Source organism: Megalobrama amblycephala, linkage group LG1 (assembly GCF_018812025.1).
Source record: "Megalobrama amblycephala isolate DHTTF-2021 linkage group LG1, ASM1881202v1, whole genome shotgun sequence".
NCBI lineage: Eukaryota > Metazoa > Chordata > Actinopteri > Cypriniformes > Xenocyprididae > Megalobrama > Megalobrama amblycephala.
In genome coordinates this window covers 40,037,859-40,061,771 of record NC_063044.1, presented here as the reverse complement: position 1 = coordinate 40,061,771, position 23,913 = coordinate 40,037,859, and the positions used below count along the sequence as shown (strand labels likewise).

The 23,913-nt window shown below is 38.3% G+C and overlaps 1 protein-coding gene across 1 annotated transcript in view; it reads right to left on the bottom strand.

Moving 5' to 3' along the window:
* Positions 1-22,451, bottom strand: part of gna12a (guanine nucleotide binding protein (G protein) alpha 12a) — a 39,029-nt gene extending 16,578 nt beyond the window's left edge. Inside the window, exons 1-2 of the mRNA XM_048192672.1 lie at positions 21,591-22,451; positions 10,046-10,261 (exon numbers count right to left, since the gene is read on the bottom strand). Coding sequence (XP_048048629.1) covers positions 10,046-10,261; positions 21,591-21,911 — 537 coding nt within the window. The 5' untranslated portion in view covers positions 21,912-22,451. The remainder of the gene's footprint in view (positions 1-10,045; positions 10,262-21,590) is intronic.
* Between the last annotated feature and the right edge of the window lie 1,462 nt (positions 22,452-23,913).

The following is a 23,913-nucleotide window of genomic DNA, read 5'->3' as shown; positions in this document are numbered from 1 at the left end:
TGAAAAATACAACTTCATTGATTCAATGGATTTAAAGGAATCGTAAATGGAAATTCTGTCATTTATTCAGCTGAGTGGTCGTTCTAAACCAATTTTAACATTTTTGCTAAGGACACCCAAGCATGCAAGGGAACCGCCTTCCTAAAGGATATTGGTAGCTTTAAATGTATAAAATTGTGTATTTATAATGTATGAGAAAATGATTACAATTTCATCTGGAAAATATTTTCTTTGTACAATGCTGACAGTGAACTTTTTTTATACTCATTAAGGCTTGTTCACACCAAGATGAATGTTCGGTGTAAAAAAAAAAAACTAATTTGGTGCAATAAACATTTTACTCTGAATTAAAGGGTTAGATCACCCAAAAATGAAAATTATGTCATTAATGACTCACCCTCATGTCGTTCCAAACCCGTAAGACCTCCGTTCATCTTCGGAACACAAAAGTCATAGTTTTTGTTATTTTTGGACCAAAATGTATTTTAGATGCTTCAAAAACTTCTAACTAACCCACTGATGTCACATGGACTACTTTGATGATGTTTTTATTACCTTTCTGGACATGGACAGTATACCGTACATACATTTTCAATGGAGGGACAGAAAGCTCTCAGACTAAATCTAAAATATCTTAAACTGTGTTCTGAAGATGAATGAAGGTCTTACAGATGTGGAATGACATGAGGGTGAGTCATTAATGACATAATTTTACATTTTGGGTGAACTAACCCTTTAACAATATGTCTGTTCATGAACATTTGCATGAATGGATTTTTTTTTATTATAGGTATTTCTTTTCCATCACACTGCAAATAAAATTGGCCAACCAGTAAGATTTGCACTTTTGGGCACATTCCTAAAGCTGTTACATAAAACTATAACTTGATGGCAATAAACATGATTTTCGTGAGTGACAGAGCTAGCTGTATAGACCTGAAAAGAAAGATGTTCAATCCATTTTTATTCGTTTCATTCTTTAAAAGTATAAATATTATTTCAAGGCAGTTTTACAGAGAATACTGCCTCCATTGGAAGCAAAGAAAATCCAAAATGTAAAAAAAAAATTCTACAAAATGAAATAACATAATTGTAAATAATATGAAAATGGGCACGTGTTTACATTTTTAGTGTTAAACATTTTCATTGCTGTCTAACGCCAATACATTAAATTGGGCAGTACTAAAAATGCATTTTGTATAAATAAATAAATAAATAAAAATAATAATAATAATAATATAATTCGATAACACTGCAGTATAGGGAACACATATTCACTATTAACTACGACTTTTCCCTCAATAAACTCCTAATTTACTCCTTATTAATAGTTAGTAAGGTAGTTGTAGAAGGGGACTCAAATCCACTGTTTGGAAGTTAGTCGGGCCGAGTCCAACAACAAACGTCTAACCAATCAGCATCAGGGGGCATATGACGTGGAGGAGAGAGAATGAGCAAGAGGGAGATTTGAAAATAAGAAGGAAAAAAAAAAAAAAAAAAACTGCAGAAGAAGAAATGGGACACAATACAAAAGAGCTCAAAAGCATATCACTGGAATGAAGGTTTATGCCTGGATACTGACGGCCGCTAGAGAATGAGTGTTTAGTGTCATTGGTAGTTCATTCGCCAGCAGCGATCGGGCCGGGGTTCGAGACCGACTCAGAGCAGGGTGGTTAGGATTGGAGTGTGAGTTTTGGAGGCGGAGCAATGAAGAGAGGGGTGTGTTTGTTTGGGTTGATTTCAAATATCAACAATGTCCGACAGCGTACTTCAAATACTTACTGCACCTTTAAGTTTAGGTATGGGGTAGGATTAAGAATGGGGTAGAATAAGGTCATGCAGAATAAGGCATTAATATGTGCTTTATAAGTACTAATAAACAGCCAATATTGTATTAATATGCATGCTAATAAGCAACTAGTTAAAAGACCCTAAAATAAAGTGTTATCAAAATTTCTTGCAAATTGCTTAGTCGGACAATAGCATCCTTCAAATAAGAAGTTGAATCAGAAGTTGTGTTGAAACAGTGAATTAAAGTTGATCCTGTTAAGGTTGATTTTTACTTCTTTTGCCTTGTGTAAATAACAGTAAAACGGTTTCCACTGAAATACGATACATAGTCATACTTAAATACATATGTTTCAAATAAGTTTAATAGTGTGCAAGTTGTAACTTAGTGCCCCTTTACATCGCAATTATGCCAAGTTGTAACTTAAGCACAACTGATGCAACTTGGTTTGCAGGAGCTCACATACAAGGAGAAGTTTAGCATAACGTTAAAGCTGCACTTTCCCACCATTTTCCAAATCATTCCCATTTGCATATTTTCAAAGAAGCACGTCAAGACACTTGTCTGTTAAATACTCCTTTAGTGTTCCACATTAGTTTTTTAAAATGGGTTTGGAACGACATGCGGGTGAGTTAATGTATTTGTCATTATGAGTGAACCATTCCTTTAAAAAATCTGCAGAAAACCAAATAAACATATATAAGTAGTAGTACTAGAAATAGCCATGCATTGGCTTCTAGTTATGCTTTTTTTCATTGTGTTTGTGTTGTGCTGATGTCTAGGCTGAGTGTGTTATTGGGGAGGTGGACTGGTCTCTGGAGATCTACGCTGCAGCTGCTCAGGAATGCGAGCTGTTCTGCTTATCTCCAGCTCTTCTGAGGACGGCTTATGTTCTGCTATAAGCCATCGCTCCTAACCCGCTCAGTAAACAAATACACCCTTCCTCTGTATGGATTCGCTTTATATATTTTGGATTGGCCCTCTAAGACCATCAAACAATTCAAATGGTCCCCACATTTACAGAGTGGAAACAGAAAAATAGAGCAAGGCAGGCCCAGACCTGATGAGACCTCCAGGAGGCATCGTAAACTATTAAAGATCATCCTTAAAATTGTTGTTTCTGGGTAACTATACGCACAGCACGGCCGCTCAGTCTGCTGCCAGGAATCTCTTTAAAACATCTCGTATAGAAAAAGCGGGGTAACAGGAAGCTTACGAGCACCCATCTTATTTTCAGCCGTGAGGAATTTAAGACACATCCCAGCAACATCAATCTCCCTGAGGAATGTTGAATGCCGCCCAGCTCTTGGGCAGCAGCGGGGGTATCTTTCTTGGGTCACGAACTGAAATGTTTTTATGCGGGGCGGGTGTGTGAAATCTGAAAAATGTCTTCATTTCTGCTCTTTGTGTACATGAGATAACAGGCTGACTAATGGAATAGCATATAACCATGTTCTGTGTGATTATACTGTATGTGCTGAAGCTCGCAGGACAAGCCTCACTATCCTTTGGGAAGGTTTTCTGTGTAAATGACACAGCCCTCCCTCTCTTACACACTCTTACAAAGAGACATCATTACTTCTCCTGCAGATTCTTTCGCTGGCAAATCCCAGCGAGCTTCCCTAAGTGGCTGAGGCAGCTTTTCATGGATGAAATATGACTGGGCCTTTACTTAAGAAACCAAAAATTTAAGAAACATAGATCTTGTCCTCTGACAAAACTCTCACATATGTGCTACAAAACGCTTTGGAATCCATTCATCAGATCCTGATCATCATGATATTTATAACATGTCAAGAACACATCCAGGTCACATTTCTATGCCTGTAAAAAGTAAAAAAGGTAATTGTGAAATAAAGTTTACAAAAAAGTAATCTGACAAAGTCACATTTATGAGAATCAGAATCAGAATGAGATTTGTATATTATGTATATTTATTCTATATTTAAATAAAGTCGCACTTACAATATAAGGTTACACTGTGAGATATAAAATTACATTGTGAGTTATAGGCCCGGTTTCACAGACAAGGCTTAGACTAAGCCGGGATTAGTCCTTAGTTCAATTTAGGTATTTAAGTAACTTTTATAAACATACCCTAGAAAAAAAAAAAAAACATTACTGGTGTGCATCTTGAGACAAAACAATGGCTCTGTCGGTACAAGTTGCTTTCAGTTAAAACATTTTAGTCTGGGACTAACTTAATCCTTGCCTGTGAACCAGGGGATAAAGTCGCAATTACAAGATTTAAAATCATATTGTGGGATAAAAAGTTACTTTGTGAGCATATAAAGTTAAATTTGGGAAGTCACAATCGTGAAACAAGTACCTTTTTATTTTTTATGGAAACGGGCTTTCGTATATTTCATTTCCAACTCAAAATAAAAATAAAATTAAAAAAAATATATATATATATCATATTTCAAAATTATTTGTTGTAATGTAGTTTGTTGTAATCTGCATTACTGTAGTGAAAAATAATGTCTCACTGCAAAAAAAAAAAAAAAGGTCTTAATGGCTACATTTTCTGTGCAAAATATGCCCCATTTTTCTGTTGATACTGAGAATAAATATGATCCAAAATACGAAGCATGATCTTTGGAAGAATCACCCAGTTATGGACCCTTCCGCCAATCCTAGTAAAATTGCGATTACTCAATTTTTATTTTCAGTTTCAAACCAAATACCTTAATTTGGAACGTATTAAACTTTCCTATAAATCAAAAATATGCGAGAAGTTTTAAGAAGATTATTCAACAGTGTCTCACATTACTTGATATACAAGCGACCCACCCTTTTTTGTCTGTACATGAAGATTATGGTGAGTGTGTCAGGAAGGAATTTACGATGGCTCTGACTCAACCGCTGTGAAGCTGCGCTGCTCAGACAGATCTGCTGGTCTGGGCCGTGAGATCTAGTGCGGTTTCTTAGAGGGGCAACAGCATCAGCCTTCAAAAAAGCAGCAATACAGACTTCCTGTCCATGAACTCTCCGCAGCCTTCAAGCAAAGCAACGTTTGCGTCCAATCACAGTATGACCAGAGCCGCCTTCCCGCTAACCGCGAGTCTTGGGATTTTGGCAGCCTTACTGACAATGGATCCAGTCCATCTTCTTTGCTTTTTTGTATGTTAATGTGCTATTCTCACACACATTAAAGCCAGTTTTCCGTTAAATTTTCCTCATATAAATGCTAGTGGAAGGAAATTACATCCCAGCACAAATCACATCACTCAACCATTAAACTCAAATCACACAAATTCACCAAGATCCATTCAGCCAACTAAATACAATCCCTTATCATTTATCACATCTAATGGTCCTACGGAATTCTGACATTAATTTAGGGTTGCATGCTGACAAAAAGTCTTATGCTTGTTTCTCATAGTCAATGCCAATACTTTTCCCATAAGAGATCCTCTAATAGACTACAACCAAGAGCTGAAGGACCGCCCTCGCACCACCACAATCCTTCCAAGAGCCAAAGGAACAGAGCAGAGACTGGTGGGATGCGGGCCAAGTTCCTCACAAAGAGATGCATGAACTCCACAAGTTTGTATCAAACCTGATGATCATATTCTCCAGTATGATTTGACATGATCCAAAGAGCTTCTGCAACATCTGACCAAAGTCACAAATTTACTTAAATGACTGAAATATTTCTTCATTTCCTATCATAACATTTCTTTGGTACTAAATGTTCAAAATACAGAATCGTTGTGGTGTAATTCAGATTCTGAATCAATTAGATTCAGTGTGGTGACTGTGGTCTCTTATTTTTGGACCCTGCAGTGTACTACACACCCTATGTACTGTTTGGAGATGATTTATGGGATCTAGAGAGAGAGTTTATGGTCTCAATAGCATGTAGATCTTTCTGTAAAGGAAAAAAAGAGAAGCATTTCCACAGGCTCACTTTTGTTTGGGGTAGAAACTAAGACTTTTAGGACAGGGTTAATGCTGGGTCTCTGGTCGATAGGGAACAGGAGTTACTCAGTTGGACAGGCTGAGCCCTGTAATGTCCTCCCACTCACAGGCTTCTGAATGGACTCGCAAACAAACAGGCCTTCACAGAGTATAGAGAACAAAAGAGACTGAGGGAGGCAGAGGCACCAAACCTTTGGCCCAACGGCCAGTTCAGCGTAATGACCCTTATAGGGTCAAAAGACTCATGTGACAGACCGAAATTAAAAAACAGCTAGGTCAAACTCCATAGACGTCACACGCATGTTTCATTAAAGCAGAAATATGCAATTAATGGCTTTAGAATGACAGAAGAACACTTAAAAAAGCTTACCCAGCTAGATGTTGAATGTTTCTTAGTTCTTCTGTTCTCACTAATTTTCCTGATCTGACTCTATTCATAATCACTATCACTTTGATGGACTGGGTTTCAAATTCCCTATAATAGACTGTTTTATCTTTCATTAAAGTGCTGAATTGTTGGTTCTTGGCTTTACTTTTTATTCTGTTCCCACAATGGGAAAAAGACAACAGACAACGCTTGACATCGGTTCACTTTATTCAATTAAATAAATGAAAAAAAAACAGCACTCTGCTTTATCTGCTCCCATAAAACTTTAATATAATATATAATTTTCTTCTAATCCATATTAGAATACTGTAGTATAAATAGTCATTCAGGCCATCATCAGTTCTTTTTTTTTTTTTAAATATTGAAATAATTGCAGCATTTTGTATAAATATTATTATCTACTATACGTAAATTATATTATGGGCTAAATCAGCATTATAGATATCAACACTGAACTTGGTCAATACAAAAAAATCCATTCGACCACTAATTTATTCTAAAGTTTTCAGATTTTTCTAAAGTCACAATTAAAGTTTGACAAAATCATTGTGACTTTAATTAAGAAGTTGTCAAATTTTAACACAATAAATTGTCCAACTTGAGTAATATGTCGAATATCTTTTATCCAAAGAAGTAAATTGTCTTTTTTGAAGAACATGTCCTTAATCAGGACCATCTGTGTTTCATCACAGTAGCAAGGACCGATGATGCAAACTCACTTGTGAAGAAGAAACAAAAAGACAAGGGGTTTGGGGGGTGGAGCTCTGTCCACAAATGAGCTCATCACATTCAGAGCCAAAGACAGAAATTTGATTTAGCGGATTACAGCCGTCTGTTCTCAGCCTTTGAAATGAGAATGACCGCAGCAAAAGGTCAGGAGCTACTTCATCAAAATAATCTATGAGATACTTCAGACACTTTAAAAGTAGATTTTATGAAAAACGTGAGCAGTGGAGTCGTCAAACCATCTCATGCATGAAGGGAAATTTGTGCCATTTCCTCACAGGTTTCCTCACTGTCTATCCTGTCCTCCATCCTGCACCACTGACCTAGATCTTCAGGACTCTCAACTAAGTTTAAAAATTCATAAAGATCCAGAGGTGCTGTGACAGAGATGTGTATGCGATTCTCATCGCTCCAGCGCACAGTCAGAGCGATTCAAGTTTGAGAGACTCCTGTGCACAGCTTCTGAACTCATTAAAGTCCTGTGGCAACGTACATGCTGAGATGAGATGCACATAAATAAGTCAAGCTTCCTCTGCTTTTCTGCACTCAGCAGGTTTAATTAAGGTCTCCCAGAGTCTAGCTTTAATAGCTAGGCCAACGATTTTCATCTAAATGACAGTGAAATATTGCTGCATTTCCCGTACCCTCTTGACTATCAACTGGTAGAGGTTGTGGTTTTGATTCCCAGGGAACACACATACTATTAAAATGTATGCCTTGAATAGTCAGTAAGTATTTTATTTAACACAATGTTTTTATTTATTATTTTATGAATATACACCACTATTTAAAAGTTTGGGGTTGGTAAGATTTTTTTTTTTTTTTTTTTTTTTTAAAGAAATGAAATATATGATTTATTTGATCAAAAATACAGTAAATATTATGGTAATATTACAGTCTTCAGTGTCACATGATCCTTCAGAAATCATTCTAATATGCTGATTTAAAAAACATTTCTTATTATTATCAATGCTGCTTAATATTTTTGTGGAAATTTTTGCATTTTTTTCATGATTCTTTGATGAATAGAAAGTTCAAAAGAACATTGAAATAGAAATCATTTAATTATAAATATATAGTTCATTCATAAAACTCTTATGAGCAGCTGACTGGTTCATCTAAAGCCGATTGGTCATTCAATCTTTTCATTTGTACTATCTAGGTAACCTATTTATTCCTGACTTCGAATTGGATCAGTCATTGCCAAGCCATGGGATTTCGCTAGCCCTCCACCTTCCCCAGCACCACCTGCCTAGATCTGCTCGGGGGTTCTCCGTATGTTTCCTCGCAGCAGCTTGAATTCAATTCACTGTTTTCGTGTGCATTTTTACATGTATCTTCACTCAGCAGCAGTGTAGCAGGTTTATAGGTTTCAATACCATATGAAAGCCCTTTCTATATCTGTTTTTGTTATCTATTGTTATCTGAAGTCGTCTGATCGCTCTGATTTTCAGGAACGGAATTCTGAGAAAAACAGGTGCTTTGGAATATAGACCTACGGTTGGTCTTGTTTTAAAGAAGACACTTGTCAGATTTTTGTAGAAGTGAAATTAATTATGAAAGTGAAATTAAAAAAAAGTTATAGAAATTTAAGGTTTATGAAAGTGTAAAAATATAATTGTTTATATTTTATAATAATATATTACAAAGCATGTTTTACTTTTAAACTGCAAGAAAATAAAAGCCGAAAATGTCAACATTCCAAATTTTTGGTTGAAATATTTCAAAAATGAGCTTTCAGTAAGATTTCGTTTGGGCTCAGTACCAAACTTTTTCACTAGATGACACCCAAGCTCCATATCTTAAGGGCGCCTTTATTTATTTGAGTAATCTGAACCATATATATTCAGAAGTAGTATGTATAAGTAGTATAGCATTTGATTTGAATTCAATCTCTAATAAACACATAATTAGAACTTGTGTTCATTATAGCTCCGTCGTTCTCTTGTGCTCCGCCTTCTCATGATAACGTTGTATTAGAAAAAAAATGTTTGAGTGCCATAGTTTATACAGGACTGGTGGGAAATTTGCATTAATACACCTTCATTCTACATGTTGTGTGGTTTATTTTGATAGGTGAAATGTCTTTGTAGTGTTGAGAGAGAAAGCTATGGTGTTTTTTTGGTTTTTTTTACCTCCGCTGGGTGTGTTAAAGAAAGAAAAAAGCCTTGCCACTATAAATCACTATTTTTCTGCACTTAACAGGCAAATTTTGCCAAGTCATTTTCAGAGATGATAGACAACATGTTATGGAATGATAATTTAATGAAAACCCAATTTTGACAAAAAAATTACATCCAACCTATTTTTTGACTTTACTGAAAAAGTTCCATCGCGACATCCGATGACTTTTCCCAGATCGCTTCACATATACATTCAATGCTTATTAATAAATGCTGGTTAAATTTATTCCGAGTGCGCTTGGCACTCATTTCATTCATAAAGTTTACACTTATTCGTCTATGATGTCATACAATGTTTAAAACATTTAAATATACATATAAAATGATGTAGAATTTTACACTAGACCTACTCTTGACAAAGCTCTGATTTCTGAGACAGAGACGACAGTGCGGTTATTTGATTTGTGGCTGCTCTCAGTAGTCGTTCACTTCACACACACACATTATTGGCATATTGTCAGTAATTTTAGAGGCTCGTGTATAATTTTGTGCTATCCCCTGGCTCACCTGTTATTCGGTAGAATTCGTTGTGCTGATTTCCCTGCATCATTTGGCACTGTAATAAGTTTTCCCTCAGTAATTCTTTGCCTTATCGCACTCATAGTTAGAGGTTTGAGTGTCGTGTGCCGTGTTGTGACCGAAAGAGTGCACAAGAGCGGGAACACGTGCGCAAAACCGTTAATATATAAATGTGAATTATAAATGCGCTCCCACTCTCGCACGCTCTTTTGAGCAAAACACAGAAGACAGCATGCAAGGCTTATATAACAGCCTAAATAGTTTTTCTCAGTTACAGACCCGAACCCGAAGCTATTCCTGAAACCTTAACCCGACCCCGACCCGAAACCCAGGAGTTCTTCTGGGCCGTCGGGCTCGGGTCGGGTTTCAGACCTCTAACCCCAGGTAAATAATAGATTATTTGTTTTATGAGAATACTCGTTGCCAACTACCCATGAACAGTGTGGCTCTTCCTGTGAAGAGTAAGATTATCCAGATGGCACAGGTTGTCAGGAAATGTATTGTGATTACACTCACCAGCTGAAACTCACTCCGTCGGCCGTAGGCTTCCTGGATGCCGCTGTCATTCCAGAGTGCCTGCAGGGCGGGGACGTAGAGCTGAAAGGTGCAGGGTTCCACGGGCATGCCTGCTTTGTTCTCGAAGGACATCACAAACATGCCATGCTTCTCATTCTCTGAGTTCTGCCAGGAAACACCAAGTTTGTCTCGGGCATCTACCAGTACTCGCATCCCCTTTGAGAAAAAAAAAAAAGACAAAGAGAAGGATAGATATGAATACCATGTTTGTTTGTCAAGGGTGGGTCCTCTGGAGCTGAGCTTCTGTAACAGGAAGTTGGATATAGCAATTCTTTTGGAGACAAAACATAGATAGGAGCACTGTTTTGAAGTTACCTACAGACAGTGGCTCACCAGCCACTGTGGCTAATGGTTTTCCAAAGTCACTAGCCACTCAGCATTTCACTGGTCACAATTTCGACATCGATACCAAGGAGAAAAACTACCATTATAGATATTTTTAATATTATCTCATAATTTGGCAGCAGGTATATTAGGCTGCTGTCACTTTAAGACCTGATGCACAGATCTATTATATACTGTTACAAATGCATTTTCTTTCTCAACTGTTTACGTTCACTTAAAACTTACCTGACATGAAAACTCACCAAGACCAGCATTTTGACATTATTTTGTGTGTATTTCACTGTTTAAGAGCAATAAGCAGTGAAAAAGAACTCCATTTAGTACTGAGATGCGGGTTTATGTACACACACTTTGGGTGCGATCACAAAATCTGCAGTAATGAGTAAAATTATGCTCAATACACGCAATCCCATGCTGAAATTCATGTCCTGCAACCAACTATATTCATTTGGAGCAAATTATATATTTATATCTCAATATTCAATCAAAAAAATTTATATTTTTGACAACATTGCACTTAGTTTATTTCAGATGTCTTTTTAAAAGACCACAATTGAAAAAATGTATATATTATAGGCCTATATAAAATTCAATTCGCCAAAATGGCTAGTATAAGTGACTGTTACACACCACTTCTGAAATCCACCCGCAGTTGTTAATGTCAAGCCCTGCCTACAGAACACTTTAAACATGCTAAAACCCTGCCTCTGTAAATCTTCCACACTCAGTTTCAAACCAGTTACCAACTCATGTTTAAGTAAAAAGGGTTTATTACTTGAAAAAGGGTGTAGACAAATATACTTGTGAGCCCATACCATTGCCAATTCAGTATTCAGCAACATGGCCTGCCCTGAAGATCAGCAGCATGAACTACCTATATTGGTCTGAAGTGACAAATCGCAAGTGAATTTGTGTGTTGAACATTTATGTTGGTGTGGACAGTGTTTGATTGTAAACGAAAGTGTCAGAGAGAGGGAAGGACATTTTGTAAAACTACTACTGTTGGTGCAAGTTTTGCCTAGCATTATAACTGTACCTCAGGGTAAAAAAAAAGTCACGAATATGGTCTCTTTACATACACTCTCAGTTGAGACTTGCAGTGACGAATCTGAAAGGTCCTTGTACTGCATTTGGGAGAAGCTCAGATTGCTGCCGCTCAGTCATGACAAGATTTGTGCCTATGCCTGAAACACTCAACTCTGAAGCCAAAAATGAAAACATCTCCAGAAAGCCCTGTTAAGGACAGCAAATGCACTGAAACTAAACTTCCGCGATGAGCCTCCTCACTTGTTCCAAGCATAACACTGAATACACAAACCCCTGAACTGAGCCTCTGGCAGTAACCAGGAAGGTTGGGCTCTGTGGAAGAGCAGAAATATCATGAGACGCTTTGTAAATGTAACATAAGGAAATTGACTTTTCATGATAATAAATGCAATACTGTCAACCGAGGCAAAATCCTGCTTTGCAGCACATTTCACCCTCCTTTTGTTGCACTGGAATAACATCCTGATGTTCAGAGTCCCAGAAGGAGGTCCTAGTCCTCTCGCTGTGCTCTACAGGGCCACGTATGATTCATCGACACTAGCACTTAAAAGTGCCCCAGGCAAACGTATGCTACAGTAATTAGAGCGCCAGTCAGATTTTGCCTCCAAAGAAGATAAAGGGTCCCTCAGGCACAGGTGCTTCAAGGGATTTGACCCAGTGACCCGGACAAGTCCGTTTAATGCCATTCCAGCACGACAGGTCACTGGGCTGGGCGTAAAGGCAACAGAGACTCTTAGTCTGTCCGCATGTACGAGGAATCTGTATACGAGACGCATACAATACAAAACCAATAAAACAGCGGGTCAGCGACAGGAAATGAATGTGGTACAGTCCTGTTAGTCTGGCCGTCTCCATCAAATCCATCATATTTCCCCCACCTCCCAAATCCCAAGATTTCCCAAGCCATCAAACAGTTCACAAATGTAAACAGTTGTTCGTGCTTAAGGCCTCCCTGCTGGTTACGCTTAATGCTCTTAATAGTGTGCTTTGGTTCAGGGTTGTCAGGGTACTTTCCTAGGGGCCAAACTCAGTCACACTTCTGCCTTTATTTGTCTCCAAGAGGCCCCCTCTCTGACCTTTCACCTACTTCTGGCCAACACTATCTGGGAAGCGTAGACGTATCCTCCTGTCCTCCTTGGCTGGATCCGTCGACACAGTCAGGGCAAGAGGAGAGAGAGAGAGCGGGTGAGGCGGCTTTATCACAGCAGAGAGGTCAGTTGCAGGGCTTCCAATCTCTTCCTGAGTCGTGGCAAAGTCCCAAAAATAGCTCTGAAAACCACCAAAACCTCACCTCGCCGTGAGTATGTCTCCTAGTGTTTCTTGAATGCCTCCTGAAAACAAGCCTTGTGTGTTTGTTTTGAATGGCATCTTGTTTTTTAAGTCTTCAGCAAAAAGCCACAGACTTTACCATGAGATTTTGAAGTCTAAAACAGACAATTCATGATATTCTCTTTGTTGTTTGTTGGAAAAGGAGGGGATTTCCTGAATGTTCGGTCAACAAAGAGCAAAAATGAAATTCAGGGATATTGGTTTCTGTCGAGAGACACCGCTGACAGCGAATCCCAACCATCGGTCCTCATCTGACACGCATTAGACGGGCCCTGCGTGTCAAGCGCAGTAATTACTCCAGTGGTGGTAATGGCAGTGCTGTGATTTCGCAGCATAAGCAGATGTGGGGAGCAATCCAGGCAGCCGCTCATGGGTTCCCCACCGCTGAGCAACCACAGCTAAATCAGCAACAACTCCTTTGCCATAAACAAGCTGCCTGTGAAGGAGCCTCCCAAGACTTTGGCCACAGAGGAACTCTCAGATTTATCACACAGGAAGATGGGCTTGATATATGCTTGCTCCCTGTGTCACCCTTCAGCTACTTCCTGTATCCTCCCCCGCAAACATCTTGCAAACAGGACGCGTGAATTTAAACCTTTCGGCGTGGCACAACTTATTGGTACTTTGCTCCTCCGTACACGCTCTCCTTAGGATGACGGAGCAAAAACACATTCTGAGCAGTTACTAAATACCGCAACTATTTTCTCAAGGATGTAGTAAACAGAGGAAATGCTTCACTGCCAGTGGTGTCCCATTGCACAAGAGAGCTTAGCAAAAGGCTAATTGACTCTTGGAGGGTCAGAGTGATGAGTGAGGGGTACGAGGGGCCAAACAGAGGTGAGATCTTATCGTGTCCCGACGCGTCATGTCAGTCTCAGGTCAGACTTTAATTCACTCTACCATCAAAGATAGCTTTCTAAAGGGCCACTAAAGAGTTAACAGCAATGAACAGATAGCTAACTGATCTAGGAAGTAATAAATTCCCAGACATAAATTACACAACCTACTCAAAGTGGGTTAGCAACAACAAGACAGGAAAGCAAAGACTGACTGTGGTGTATCAAATCATTTATCTGGACATTGAAGGCCGTACTCACAACACATTTAGCTTTTGTAATGCATATTTCTAAATCAAATGACATCCAGTGGGAAAGAGTATGGGATGGGATTTGATTTTATCCATCTGGTTTTGGATCAGATCATCAAACCATCAAAAACTTGAACTAACAATGAATAATGCTTCTATGGCATTTATTAATCTTAGTTACTTTCAAAAATACATGTTTAAGATCAAAAGTTGGTAACACTATTTTACAGTGTCATTGTTAGGTTACATGTAGTTACTGTAGTATTAACTAGAATTACATGCAATTAACCCTAAACCAAACCCTCACCCTAACCCTAAACCTATAGTAAGTACATGTATAGTTGATTATTTTTACTCAGTATAATTAGACTGTAAACCTTAAAATAAAGTGTAGCCCAAAAGTTGTATCTGTTAACATCACTTAATGCACTGTGAACTAAAATGAACGAGCATTTTTATTACTAATCATTAACAAAGGTTAAGTGCTATAAAAATATATTGCTCGTCGTTAGCCAGTGTTAGTAAATGCATCAACTAATGTTAGCAAATCAGACCTAAATTATATATACCCCTTTTTTTCAATAATGTGCACTGACAAATCACGTACAATATGCCCGAGGATGATGATATAGGATTTATTTCAAATTTGATTTTAACTTACAAGGTTGTCTTTAAAAATAATCATTGTTTGTAAAAATATTTACATCCTTTGCAGATCACCTCTACAAGCTGAGGGCAAATGGTGATGTAATACCAGAAGGGAATAATGGAAGGATCTGGAAGTAGTTGAGAGGACTATCTCCTGGACTTTTGCCACCGTAAAGTGGCTGAAATGAAGATAACGTTATCTTTAAAATAACCAATAATTTGATCGGCACGTAGGCTGAGAGTCGCTCACACGACGGTTAACCTCTGCAATTATGTGCTCATGTTGTTTCCACCCCTGAGGAAAAGTCTGGACTGGGGTTGCTCCAAATTGGTATCAGTGAAACAAACATAACCAACACTGTCATCATCCGAAAGCCTACAGAGGGATGGGCTGAACAACAGCGTGATGACAAACGGTCAGAGGGGAGATGATGGCACGACTGAATCGCCATTGTTTGCGGCATTCGCTGTCTGCACTGAGGAGAGGCATTTCCTCTGGCTCTGTGGACTGTGCGATACCAAGAGCCCATAGAGACCACCATTGTGGAGCTATTCCAATCTGACCTTGACTTCATCGCTGACAAACAAGGTCTCCATTCCAGCTCAGCGTCCAATTCAAACATCTTTTGGACTGTGAAATAATGCATTATCACGTGCTTTACGTTTACTGGTCATTTGCCCTGCTAACACACTTTGCCCCAGTAAAGGTTAACTGTATGAATTAAGGATAACTGTATGAATTGTTGATAAAAAAATATATATATATTTCTGACTCAACATTAGAAGCTCCATAAAATCAAACATTTTAGGCTTTTAGTCACCATCTCTGTATTTAAAAAAAATTATTTAGATACCACTTATAGTACATTTGAACCCATAGTGTACTACAAGTGTTAGCTAAATATATTTTTTAAATACAGAGATAGTATATTAAAAGCACATTTTAGTTCATATTTCATGGTGTCTCAAAATAGCACAGTTGAGTACACTTAGATGTTCCTTCAGAAGTACTTCAGAGCAATTTTTAGTATATTAAGTACAAAATTAGTGCACGAAATAGAGCACTTTAAGTATATTATAGAAGTGTACTTTTTTTTCACCTGGGCAAGTTAATAAATATTGTCACTGTATTGGTGTGAACACTAATATAGTTATCATTACTGTACTTAGTATGAACGAGTCTTTAGTGTAAATAGGCCTTTGTTTCTTTTTTCTTCCTAAACCCTGATAATCTAAGTTTTTCAAATCTACACAATGTGTTTCATACAGCTTTTTGACATCTACAGTTAATGAAACCAAGCGTGGTGACTGGTGACAAGAAGCCATGGCAAACCATTCAGAAACACAAATCGTTAGGCACATTCTTCATGCCCATTTGCTCTTTTCACTTGACTGGCAGGGCAGTGAGTGGACCATGTAATCAGTGCCAACACATACACTTAGGTCGTTTAGTGCAGCTAGTCATAAAACTCACTTCAAGTTCTCATATACAGTATACATAGATGCTCCAAAACACAGACCTCAACGTTTGCCTCTGAAGCTAAATGAAAGAGATCAGAAGTACTAGTTACTTTGTGGTGAAGGGGTCTTATTGAAAATAAACTGAGATGACATCATCTACACAAAGAAAGCTCAGTTCTGCAGCTTTGCTCCCCCAGGTCCTCTGTGGGGTTAGAAGAGGATCTGATCGCAATCAGTCCCATTCGAACAAAATGAATCTTTTAGCTGTGCCTCAATCATGTCCCTGTACGACAAGGTCTCCTGGAGTCACTCTTGTCCTGAAAACTATGGACAAACGCTTACATAAGAACATTTCACTGGCTTTGGGAAGGATGCGTGAGTGTTTGGTGGACAAGAATCAGGGAGATGGAACATATGGACCTCTGCACTGACGTCCTGAGAAACACAACCTTTTCCATATAAAGCAAAACTCTTCCACTGAGCCAGACCTCTGATCTGGCAGCACTGCTTTTGACCAAACTGTGGGTAAGATAACAAGACCAAGGATAGGAATATTTATCATTTCAGTTTCCCGCTTAATAAATGACCATCATAGTTTGCCAGAATACAGACATATTTGTGTTCAGTAGAGCTGAAAAGGCATTTTGTATTGAAGTTGGTTTGAAAAACTTAAAGGGGTGGTTGATTGTGATTTCACTTTTTAAACTTTAGTTAGTGTGTAATGTTGCTGTTTGATCATAAACAACATCTGCAAAGTTAGGACGCTCAAAGTTCAGTGCAAAAGGAGATATTTTCTTTTAGAGAAATCACTTTTTAAGGACTACAACAAATGGCTGGTAGGGGCTACAACGAGCTTCTTCCTGAGGTAGTGACATCACTAACCCTAAAATTTACATTAACCCCGCCCCCGAGAACACGCAACAAAGGGGGCGAGGCCATGTTGGGCTGCTTTAGAGAAGAGGAAGAGTTGTTGTAGTAGAGTGTTGTTACCATGTCGTCATTTTACACCAGACTGCTTCACAAACGAGGGTCAGTTCAACACTGGATTTACACAAGAGATTAACATGACGGCACATGCTAGTCGATGAGTTGAATCAACTCCACAGCAACTACATAAATTTATCCACTAACCCTTCAGAAACGTCCAGTTTCATTCTAAAAGTTGTAACTTCTTCCTGAGTCTCTCCATCAGTGTCTGACTCCGGTTTGAACAATGTAAGGCTGAACACTGTTACTGACAATCCTCATTTTGGCTTCGTGAGATTCTCCAGCTTTGTTGTTGATGAGCAACCGAAGCACGAGCTGTTAAAGCTCCGCCCTCTTCTGGAAAGCAGAGCAGCAGCTCATTTGCATTTAAAGGGACACACACAAAAATGTTGTGTTTTTGCTCACACCCAAATAGGGGTAAATTTAACAAGCTATAATAAATGATCTGTGGGGTATTTTGAGCTGAAACTTCACAGACACATTTTGGGGACACCAGAATATTATATATATTACTTCTTGTGAAAGGGGCATTATAGGTCCCCTTTGTTAGCAATTTTAAAAACTAAAATGTAATGACTGATGATAAATGTCATGTGGTGTAACCATCAAGTAAACCAGTGGTCACCAACCTTTTTAAGCCCAAGATCCTTGACCTCGACCTTTTTTAAAGACAAGATCTACTTGATAGAAAAAGACAGCCCAGATTGTATTTAGTATTTTTTTTGTGGTCAATGTAGATTCTGATTTATTTTTTTATTTTTACAAGCAAATTGGCAGATTCTGATACTGGTTGCAGATATTTATTATTAATATTATTATAATAAACAAAAATACATAGCCATTTCAAATAAGAGGGAACCACTGCTTTTAATCACAATCCAAACAAAGATGCTACGCACGTTGCATGAGCAGTTTATTTGAATTAGATTTAATTTCAAGATTTAAAGCAAAAACAGAACAGTCTGACTTTATCTTTGTGAAATTATAAATGCTACACACACAAAAAAAGCATGAAACGAAAACAGCAGGCTGAATGAGACGCAGATTCACTCTCTGACAGCAGGTGGCGCTTATGGAGCAGCAGTGATACAGCGTTTCCTTGGTTACCGCTGTAAACAAAGCTGAAATGCGCTAATAATTAGCTACTTTATTCGGAGCTAAGAGGAAAATAAAATGCCATTGCCATCGAAATCTTCCTGAAGACTGGTCTCCTTTTAGAGATGAATTCATAATCACTCGCCCCCAATTCACTATTTTCTTCCTCTATTTCGAGCATCGTGAACAGTCAGCTGCTCTGCCTGCTACAGAATTTTCTCCTCTTCGCATCCGTCTTCAGCGTCTCTGGCCTCTTGTTAACGGCCATTTACACCCTCAGACATAATGTGGGCTATTTACCTTTATCTGTCTGTCCCAGTAGCTCCAGAAAATAACATAAAATAAATACAAAAATACAGTACAAAGACTGGAGAAATGTAATGTATTTTTGTACTCATATTAAACTGTTATTTTCGCGAGCTACTGGAACAGTGATAAAGATCGACGGGTTGGCGACCACTTAAGTAAACCATAATGTTTTCTTTATACCTTGAAAACTTGAGTTTAAATTTTGATTACTTTGAAAAAATTCCATGTATTTGTGTTTCTCGATAGTGTGGACCATGTTTGTTTTACTTGTGACAAAAATGCATGTGGCAGCAGGAAACAAGCAGGTTTGGGCAAGGAAATCTTTTTCAAGGTAATTATTCATTCGTAATCTATCATTACATTATGGGACATTTTACAACCTGAACTAACCCGGCCTTGTCAAAAAGGTAAAACTGACAGATATTTTGACTCACTGACCTTGACACGCAATCATGAAAGTCTGCAGGGGTCCTCACTATGATATCATTTCCTGTTTTGCATTTCTGCATGTTTCTGCCTGTTGTATGAGCAGTATTTTTAATAAATTATTAGATAAGACAAAAAATGAGCATCATGACATTGATCATATAATTTCAGCTCATCTAACATAAAATCAAAGCAACAAAAAAAAAAAAGACGACAATGACAAGAAAATGCACAACACTATGATTCTTTAACAAAGGACATGCTCTACTATAAATAAACACCAGAGAAAAATTCTGACTCAGTCAACTGCTTGTTAAGCACATAGACGTATTGAACAACATGAAAGAGTGTTAGATCTTCTCTATCTCTGTTGTAACATGGAAGTAGGCTGTAATTAGAGCATGTCTTGTGCTATCAGCAGCCGATCTCAAAGGCTTCACTATGATCACATCAGATGCATCAGTAAACTTCCCAAACCTAATGTGAAACCAAGTAAGAGAGGAAGAAACAAAAGCAGAAAGTACACAGATAAGGGAGAATAACAGAAGTCTTCTCTATCAGGACATATTGAGACATCCAAAGACACGTGAGCTCAGAAGCACATGAGCTGATCACAATGACAAGTCAGACACAGTCTCTCCGTTCATTACAGAGCAAGGGATGAACCTAGACAAAACAAAGTGACTCAATGTACTGCTTAATTGTAAGGACAGCTAAGCTTAGTCTTGTGGTAATTACGAGAGAACATTTGCCAGCCTGCAAATGTTAAGATGCTGATTTGTGATTACAGGTTTGTAAAAAAGTTGTTTCTACCAGAAAGGCCAAACATTGTTCCTGATGTTCCTCTCCAACTCCAACAAGCCCCAGGCCCATCTCATCTACACACACACACACACACATTCTGGGACGCATTTTCACTCTTTTCCCGTTAACTCTGTGCTGTGAGTCAAGCCACTGTTATTAAACACAGGCATCTTAAACAGACGTGCTTATAGGGAAATGACCCAAGAATAATTCCCATGGATTTTGCTTTGCCGTAGAGCAGACGCCTAAAAAAAAACCATCACATGACTAAAAGCAAAATGAATTAGTCAGATACAGGATACAAAAAGTGATCATTTTCACATGGCTTGGGTGTCCAGAAACCTAAGAAGCCTAATAAACTGATCTGGACATCTAGATATAGGCCTATATGAAGAAAGAAAATTGGTTTGATAGCAACTCATGTGAGTCTGCATGTTTGACGGGCTTAGAGGAATCATGTACATGTGATGGGAGTTCATGTGAGCACTTTCTGATGACTGAAGCACAGACGCTGAGGAAGTATTTATTATGTTGAATGCAAAAATGCATTTATTTATGTTTCTCATTTTTGAGGAGCATGTTTATCTTATTGTGACAAAAGTGCCTGTCTCAGCAGGAAACAGGGAGGTTTGGCAAGGAAACTTGTCCTTGGTGACCTTCGAATAACTAAATCTGAGGCAACATCATTTTAAGACGTTTTGAATTTTGATGCGATAAAACAGTGTTACTTTAAGATTATAAATGCAGTAGTTGCATTAAGTTAAATTACTAACTTGAATAATTAAAGGGTTAGTTCACCCAAAAATTAAACTTCTGTCATTTATTACTCACCCTCATGTCGTTCTACACCCGTAAGACCTTCATTCATTCTCAGAACACAAATCAAGATATTTTTGTTGAAATCCGATGGCTCAGTGAGGCCTGCATAGGGAGCAATGACATTTCCTCTCTCAAGATCCATAAAGGTACTAAAAACATATTTAAATCAGTTCATGTGAGTACAGTGGTTCAATATTAATATTATAAAGTGATGAAAATACTTTTGGTGCACCAAAAAAACAAAATAACAACTTATTTAGTGATGGGTGATTTCAAAACACTGCTTCATGAAGCTTCGGAGCATAATGAATCTTTTGTGTCGAATCACGTGACTTTGGCGCTCCGAACAGATGATTCGATACACTGATTAATTTATGACCCGATGCTTCCTGAAGCAGTGTTTTGAAATCGGCTATCACTAAATAAGTTATTTTGTTGTTTTTTTTGGCGCACCAAAAATATTCTCGTCGCTTTATAATATTAATATTGAACCACTGTACTCACATGAACTGATTTAAATGTTTTTAGTACATTAATGGATCTTGAGAGAGAAAATGTCATAGCTGGCTATGCAGGATTCACGGAGCCATCAGATTTCGTCAAAAATATCTTAATTTGTGTTCTGAAGATGAGCGAAAGTCTTACAGGTGTGGAAAGGCATGAGGGTGAGTAATAAATGACATTATTTTCATTTTTGGGTGAACTAACCCTTTAAGTATTCTATATATTGATCTAGTCATATCCACTGTAAAGTTAATTTAAATTAAAGTTTATTTGGAAGGATGCTGGTTAGTTCATCCATCCATCTTTTTAACTAATTTTTATATATATATTTATGATGAAATTATGACATATGATGACCAAATATGAACTAAAAAGTAATGTATCTAACATTAATTCAAACTTGAACAACTGATTAATCTTTTCTCTATCTTGTCAACTCCGCTTTTAAAGTTAATTTAAGTTGTTTGTATGAATGAACAATATTATTGATCATCAAATTTGTCATAAATACTGAATTGACAAATTTAAAAGGCAGCAAATCCACAAAATTACTGACAAAACGGACAGTTGTGACGCCCGAAACAACAAAAACTCGTGCAAAACTGTCATGTATGAAAAAGTTACCTTGATGACATTCTCGAAGATCGTGTCCCTGAAGTCGAGCAGCGCTTTCTGGTCAAACTCTTTTCCGTGGATGATCCTCATTTGTTTGAGGAATGTGGATTTGCCGCTTTCTCCGGCGCCTAGCAGCAGGATCTTCACCAGACGCCGTACCGAGCGCCTCTCGCGCGCGATCATGGCATCTATCTCGCGACTGCGCCGCTTCGCCTCGCGCTCCTGGTTCACATCGCGCTCGCGGGCTCGTTCTTTCCCGTTGCTCCTGTCATCGTGAGCGGCCTCAGCGGGCAGCAGACACCGGCTCAGGGTGCGCACCACGCCAGCCATCCTTTCACACTTCGACACGGTTAGTTACCACCTGATGTATTCATTAAAGTGCCAGAGAACTTGACTTTATGTTTTGTACAAAATCTACATGGAATAGACTCAGCTGGCGCCGGCAAACATCTATCTGCGGATATTCAACGGTTAAAACAAACATTAACTGTAAAGGGCTGAAACACAGTAAGCATATTCCTCCATTATAAAGACATTTGTGAAGGAAAGCGGTTCACACTGAAGAAGTTCTTCCCCAGCAAAGCGACCAATGCTGTCCGTTGAAACTATGAAAAAAGGCAGCTGCCTACTAAACAAATCCGTTGTCCGTGGTAATGAAAAAAAAAGTATCAAGCGGTAAATGTTATTTAGCTATAAAAAAAGAGAGAGAGATCGTATTCCTTTATATACCGACGTAAGTCCCAAAAGTTCATTCTGGAGCGAGCGCGAGCGACTTTCTGATGTTTCCTCTGAGTCCTGAGAAGTTTCTTTGCTGGACTGAAGCCCCTCCTGCTGTTGAGCGCATGGCCGGTAGGGGGCGCCAGTGAAATGGGCGTCTGTATGGACACGAGGGGGATTCCAGTGTCAGAAATGTCTGTGGCCCCTCGCTGTATGTCTGTCATGCACTATTTTCTGTGTGGCAGTGCCTACTAAAACTTGAAACCTGGCAAAAGGCGTAAAAGAAAAGGTATGATTGGCTAAAACAATCTGCATGATACACTTTGTACAAAGCAAATGGATCAGTGGCAATAACATAGATGCAAACTCCTCACCTTTCAGTGAGAACTCACCTTTTTGAGATCAAAATAGGTCACCCATGGGATTTGCATAGATCCAATGAGAAAGTGGTTTTATGGAGGAGGGGGTCTTACAAGGGTACTTGTTGTGAACTTACAAGGGTACATTAAGTACTGGTTGTTTCATAAGTACTGTATAGTGTTTCCTTCACTCTTTACTTTAAAAACTATGTCTATAATGGGTAATATTTTATGTATTTGAGGTCTGAGATGTGGCAAACATCTAATCAGCCACTATTGTCTTAAATATCCTGTATAGCACTTTGCTATACATGAGATTTTAACCAAATGTTGATTTTGTTAAAATGTTGCAACAAAATGTTATTTTTGAAAAATTACAGTTTTGGACATATAGGGTAATAAAAAATAAATAAACCTTTTTACCCCCTTACCTGTTTGCATCCATGAAATAAGTATGTCTGAGATGTGAAAGGTAGGCTGACCACTATCAAACAAACCAAATGTGGGACGATTAATGATGTTTTATTAACAAAATTTGGGAGGAGCAACGTTCAAATAATCTGACTAATCATCACGTCAGCAATCAGTAATCAACATATCTACCCAATCAGCATGAGTGAAAGCAAATATATATATATTAGACATGGTCAACTCACCCATATTCCTCGACAGTTTTACAGCATCCCTCCACCACCCCGTCTCCTCATACCTGCCTGGTTACTTTCCTAATTAGAATACGGGGGGAATACTGGGTTCGGGCCAAAATACAGAGCTCGGAGCCCTCTCCTCGGACAGCATGCCAAATACGCATACTATTACGCATACTATTTACTGTCTGATTATTTGTAAGTGTGAACTCGTGAACTAAGTTTATGTGGGACATGTTACCAACACTAAAACACAGCCTGAAGCTGCTATATTATGTCTATCTAACTTAATAAAAACATTTGTATTCTGCCTTTCAGCTGATAAAAATACTTTGTTCTTTAGTCCTTTCCAGAAAACACCATTACATCACAATGTAACATAACATGTCTTTATTTTACATGCCATTTAAATTCAACATCACTGGCCCTAAAGGCAGCAGGCATCATGCAGATAACTATTTTAATTTTGAAACAGTTCTGACCAAGTCCAACTCCAACTCCGCTCCACATTTCGATTGACTAGTGACCATATTTACTCCTTTCTTTTCAACCATTGGATAGGATTAAAAAACGGCTATATAGGGGAAAAACTATGCCGCAAAAAGAATA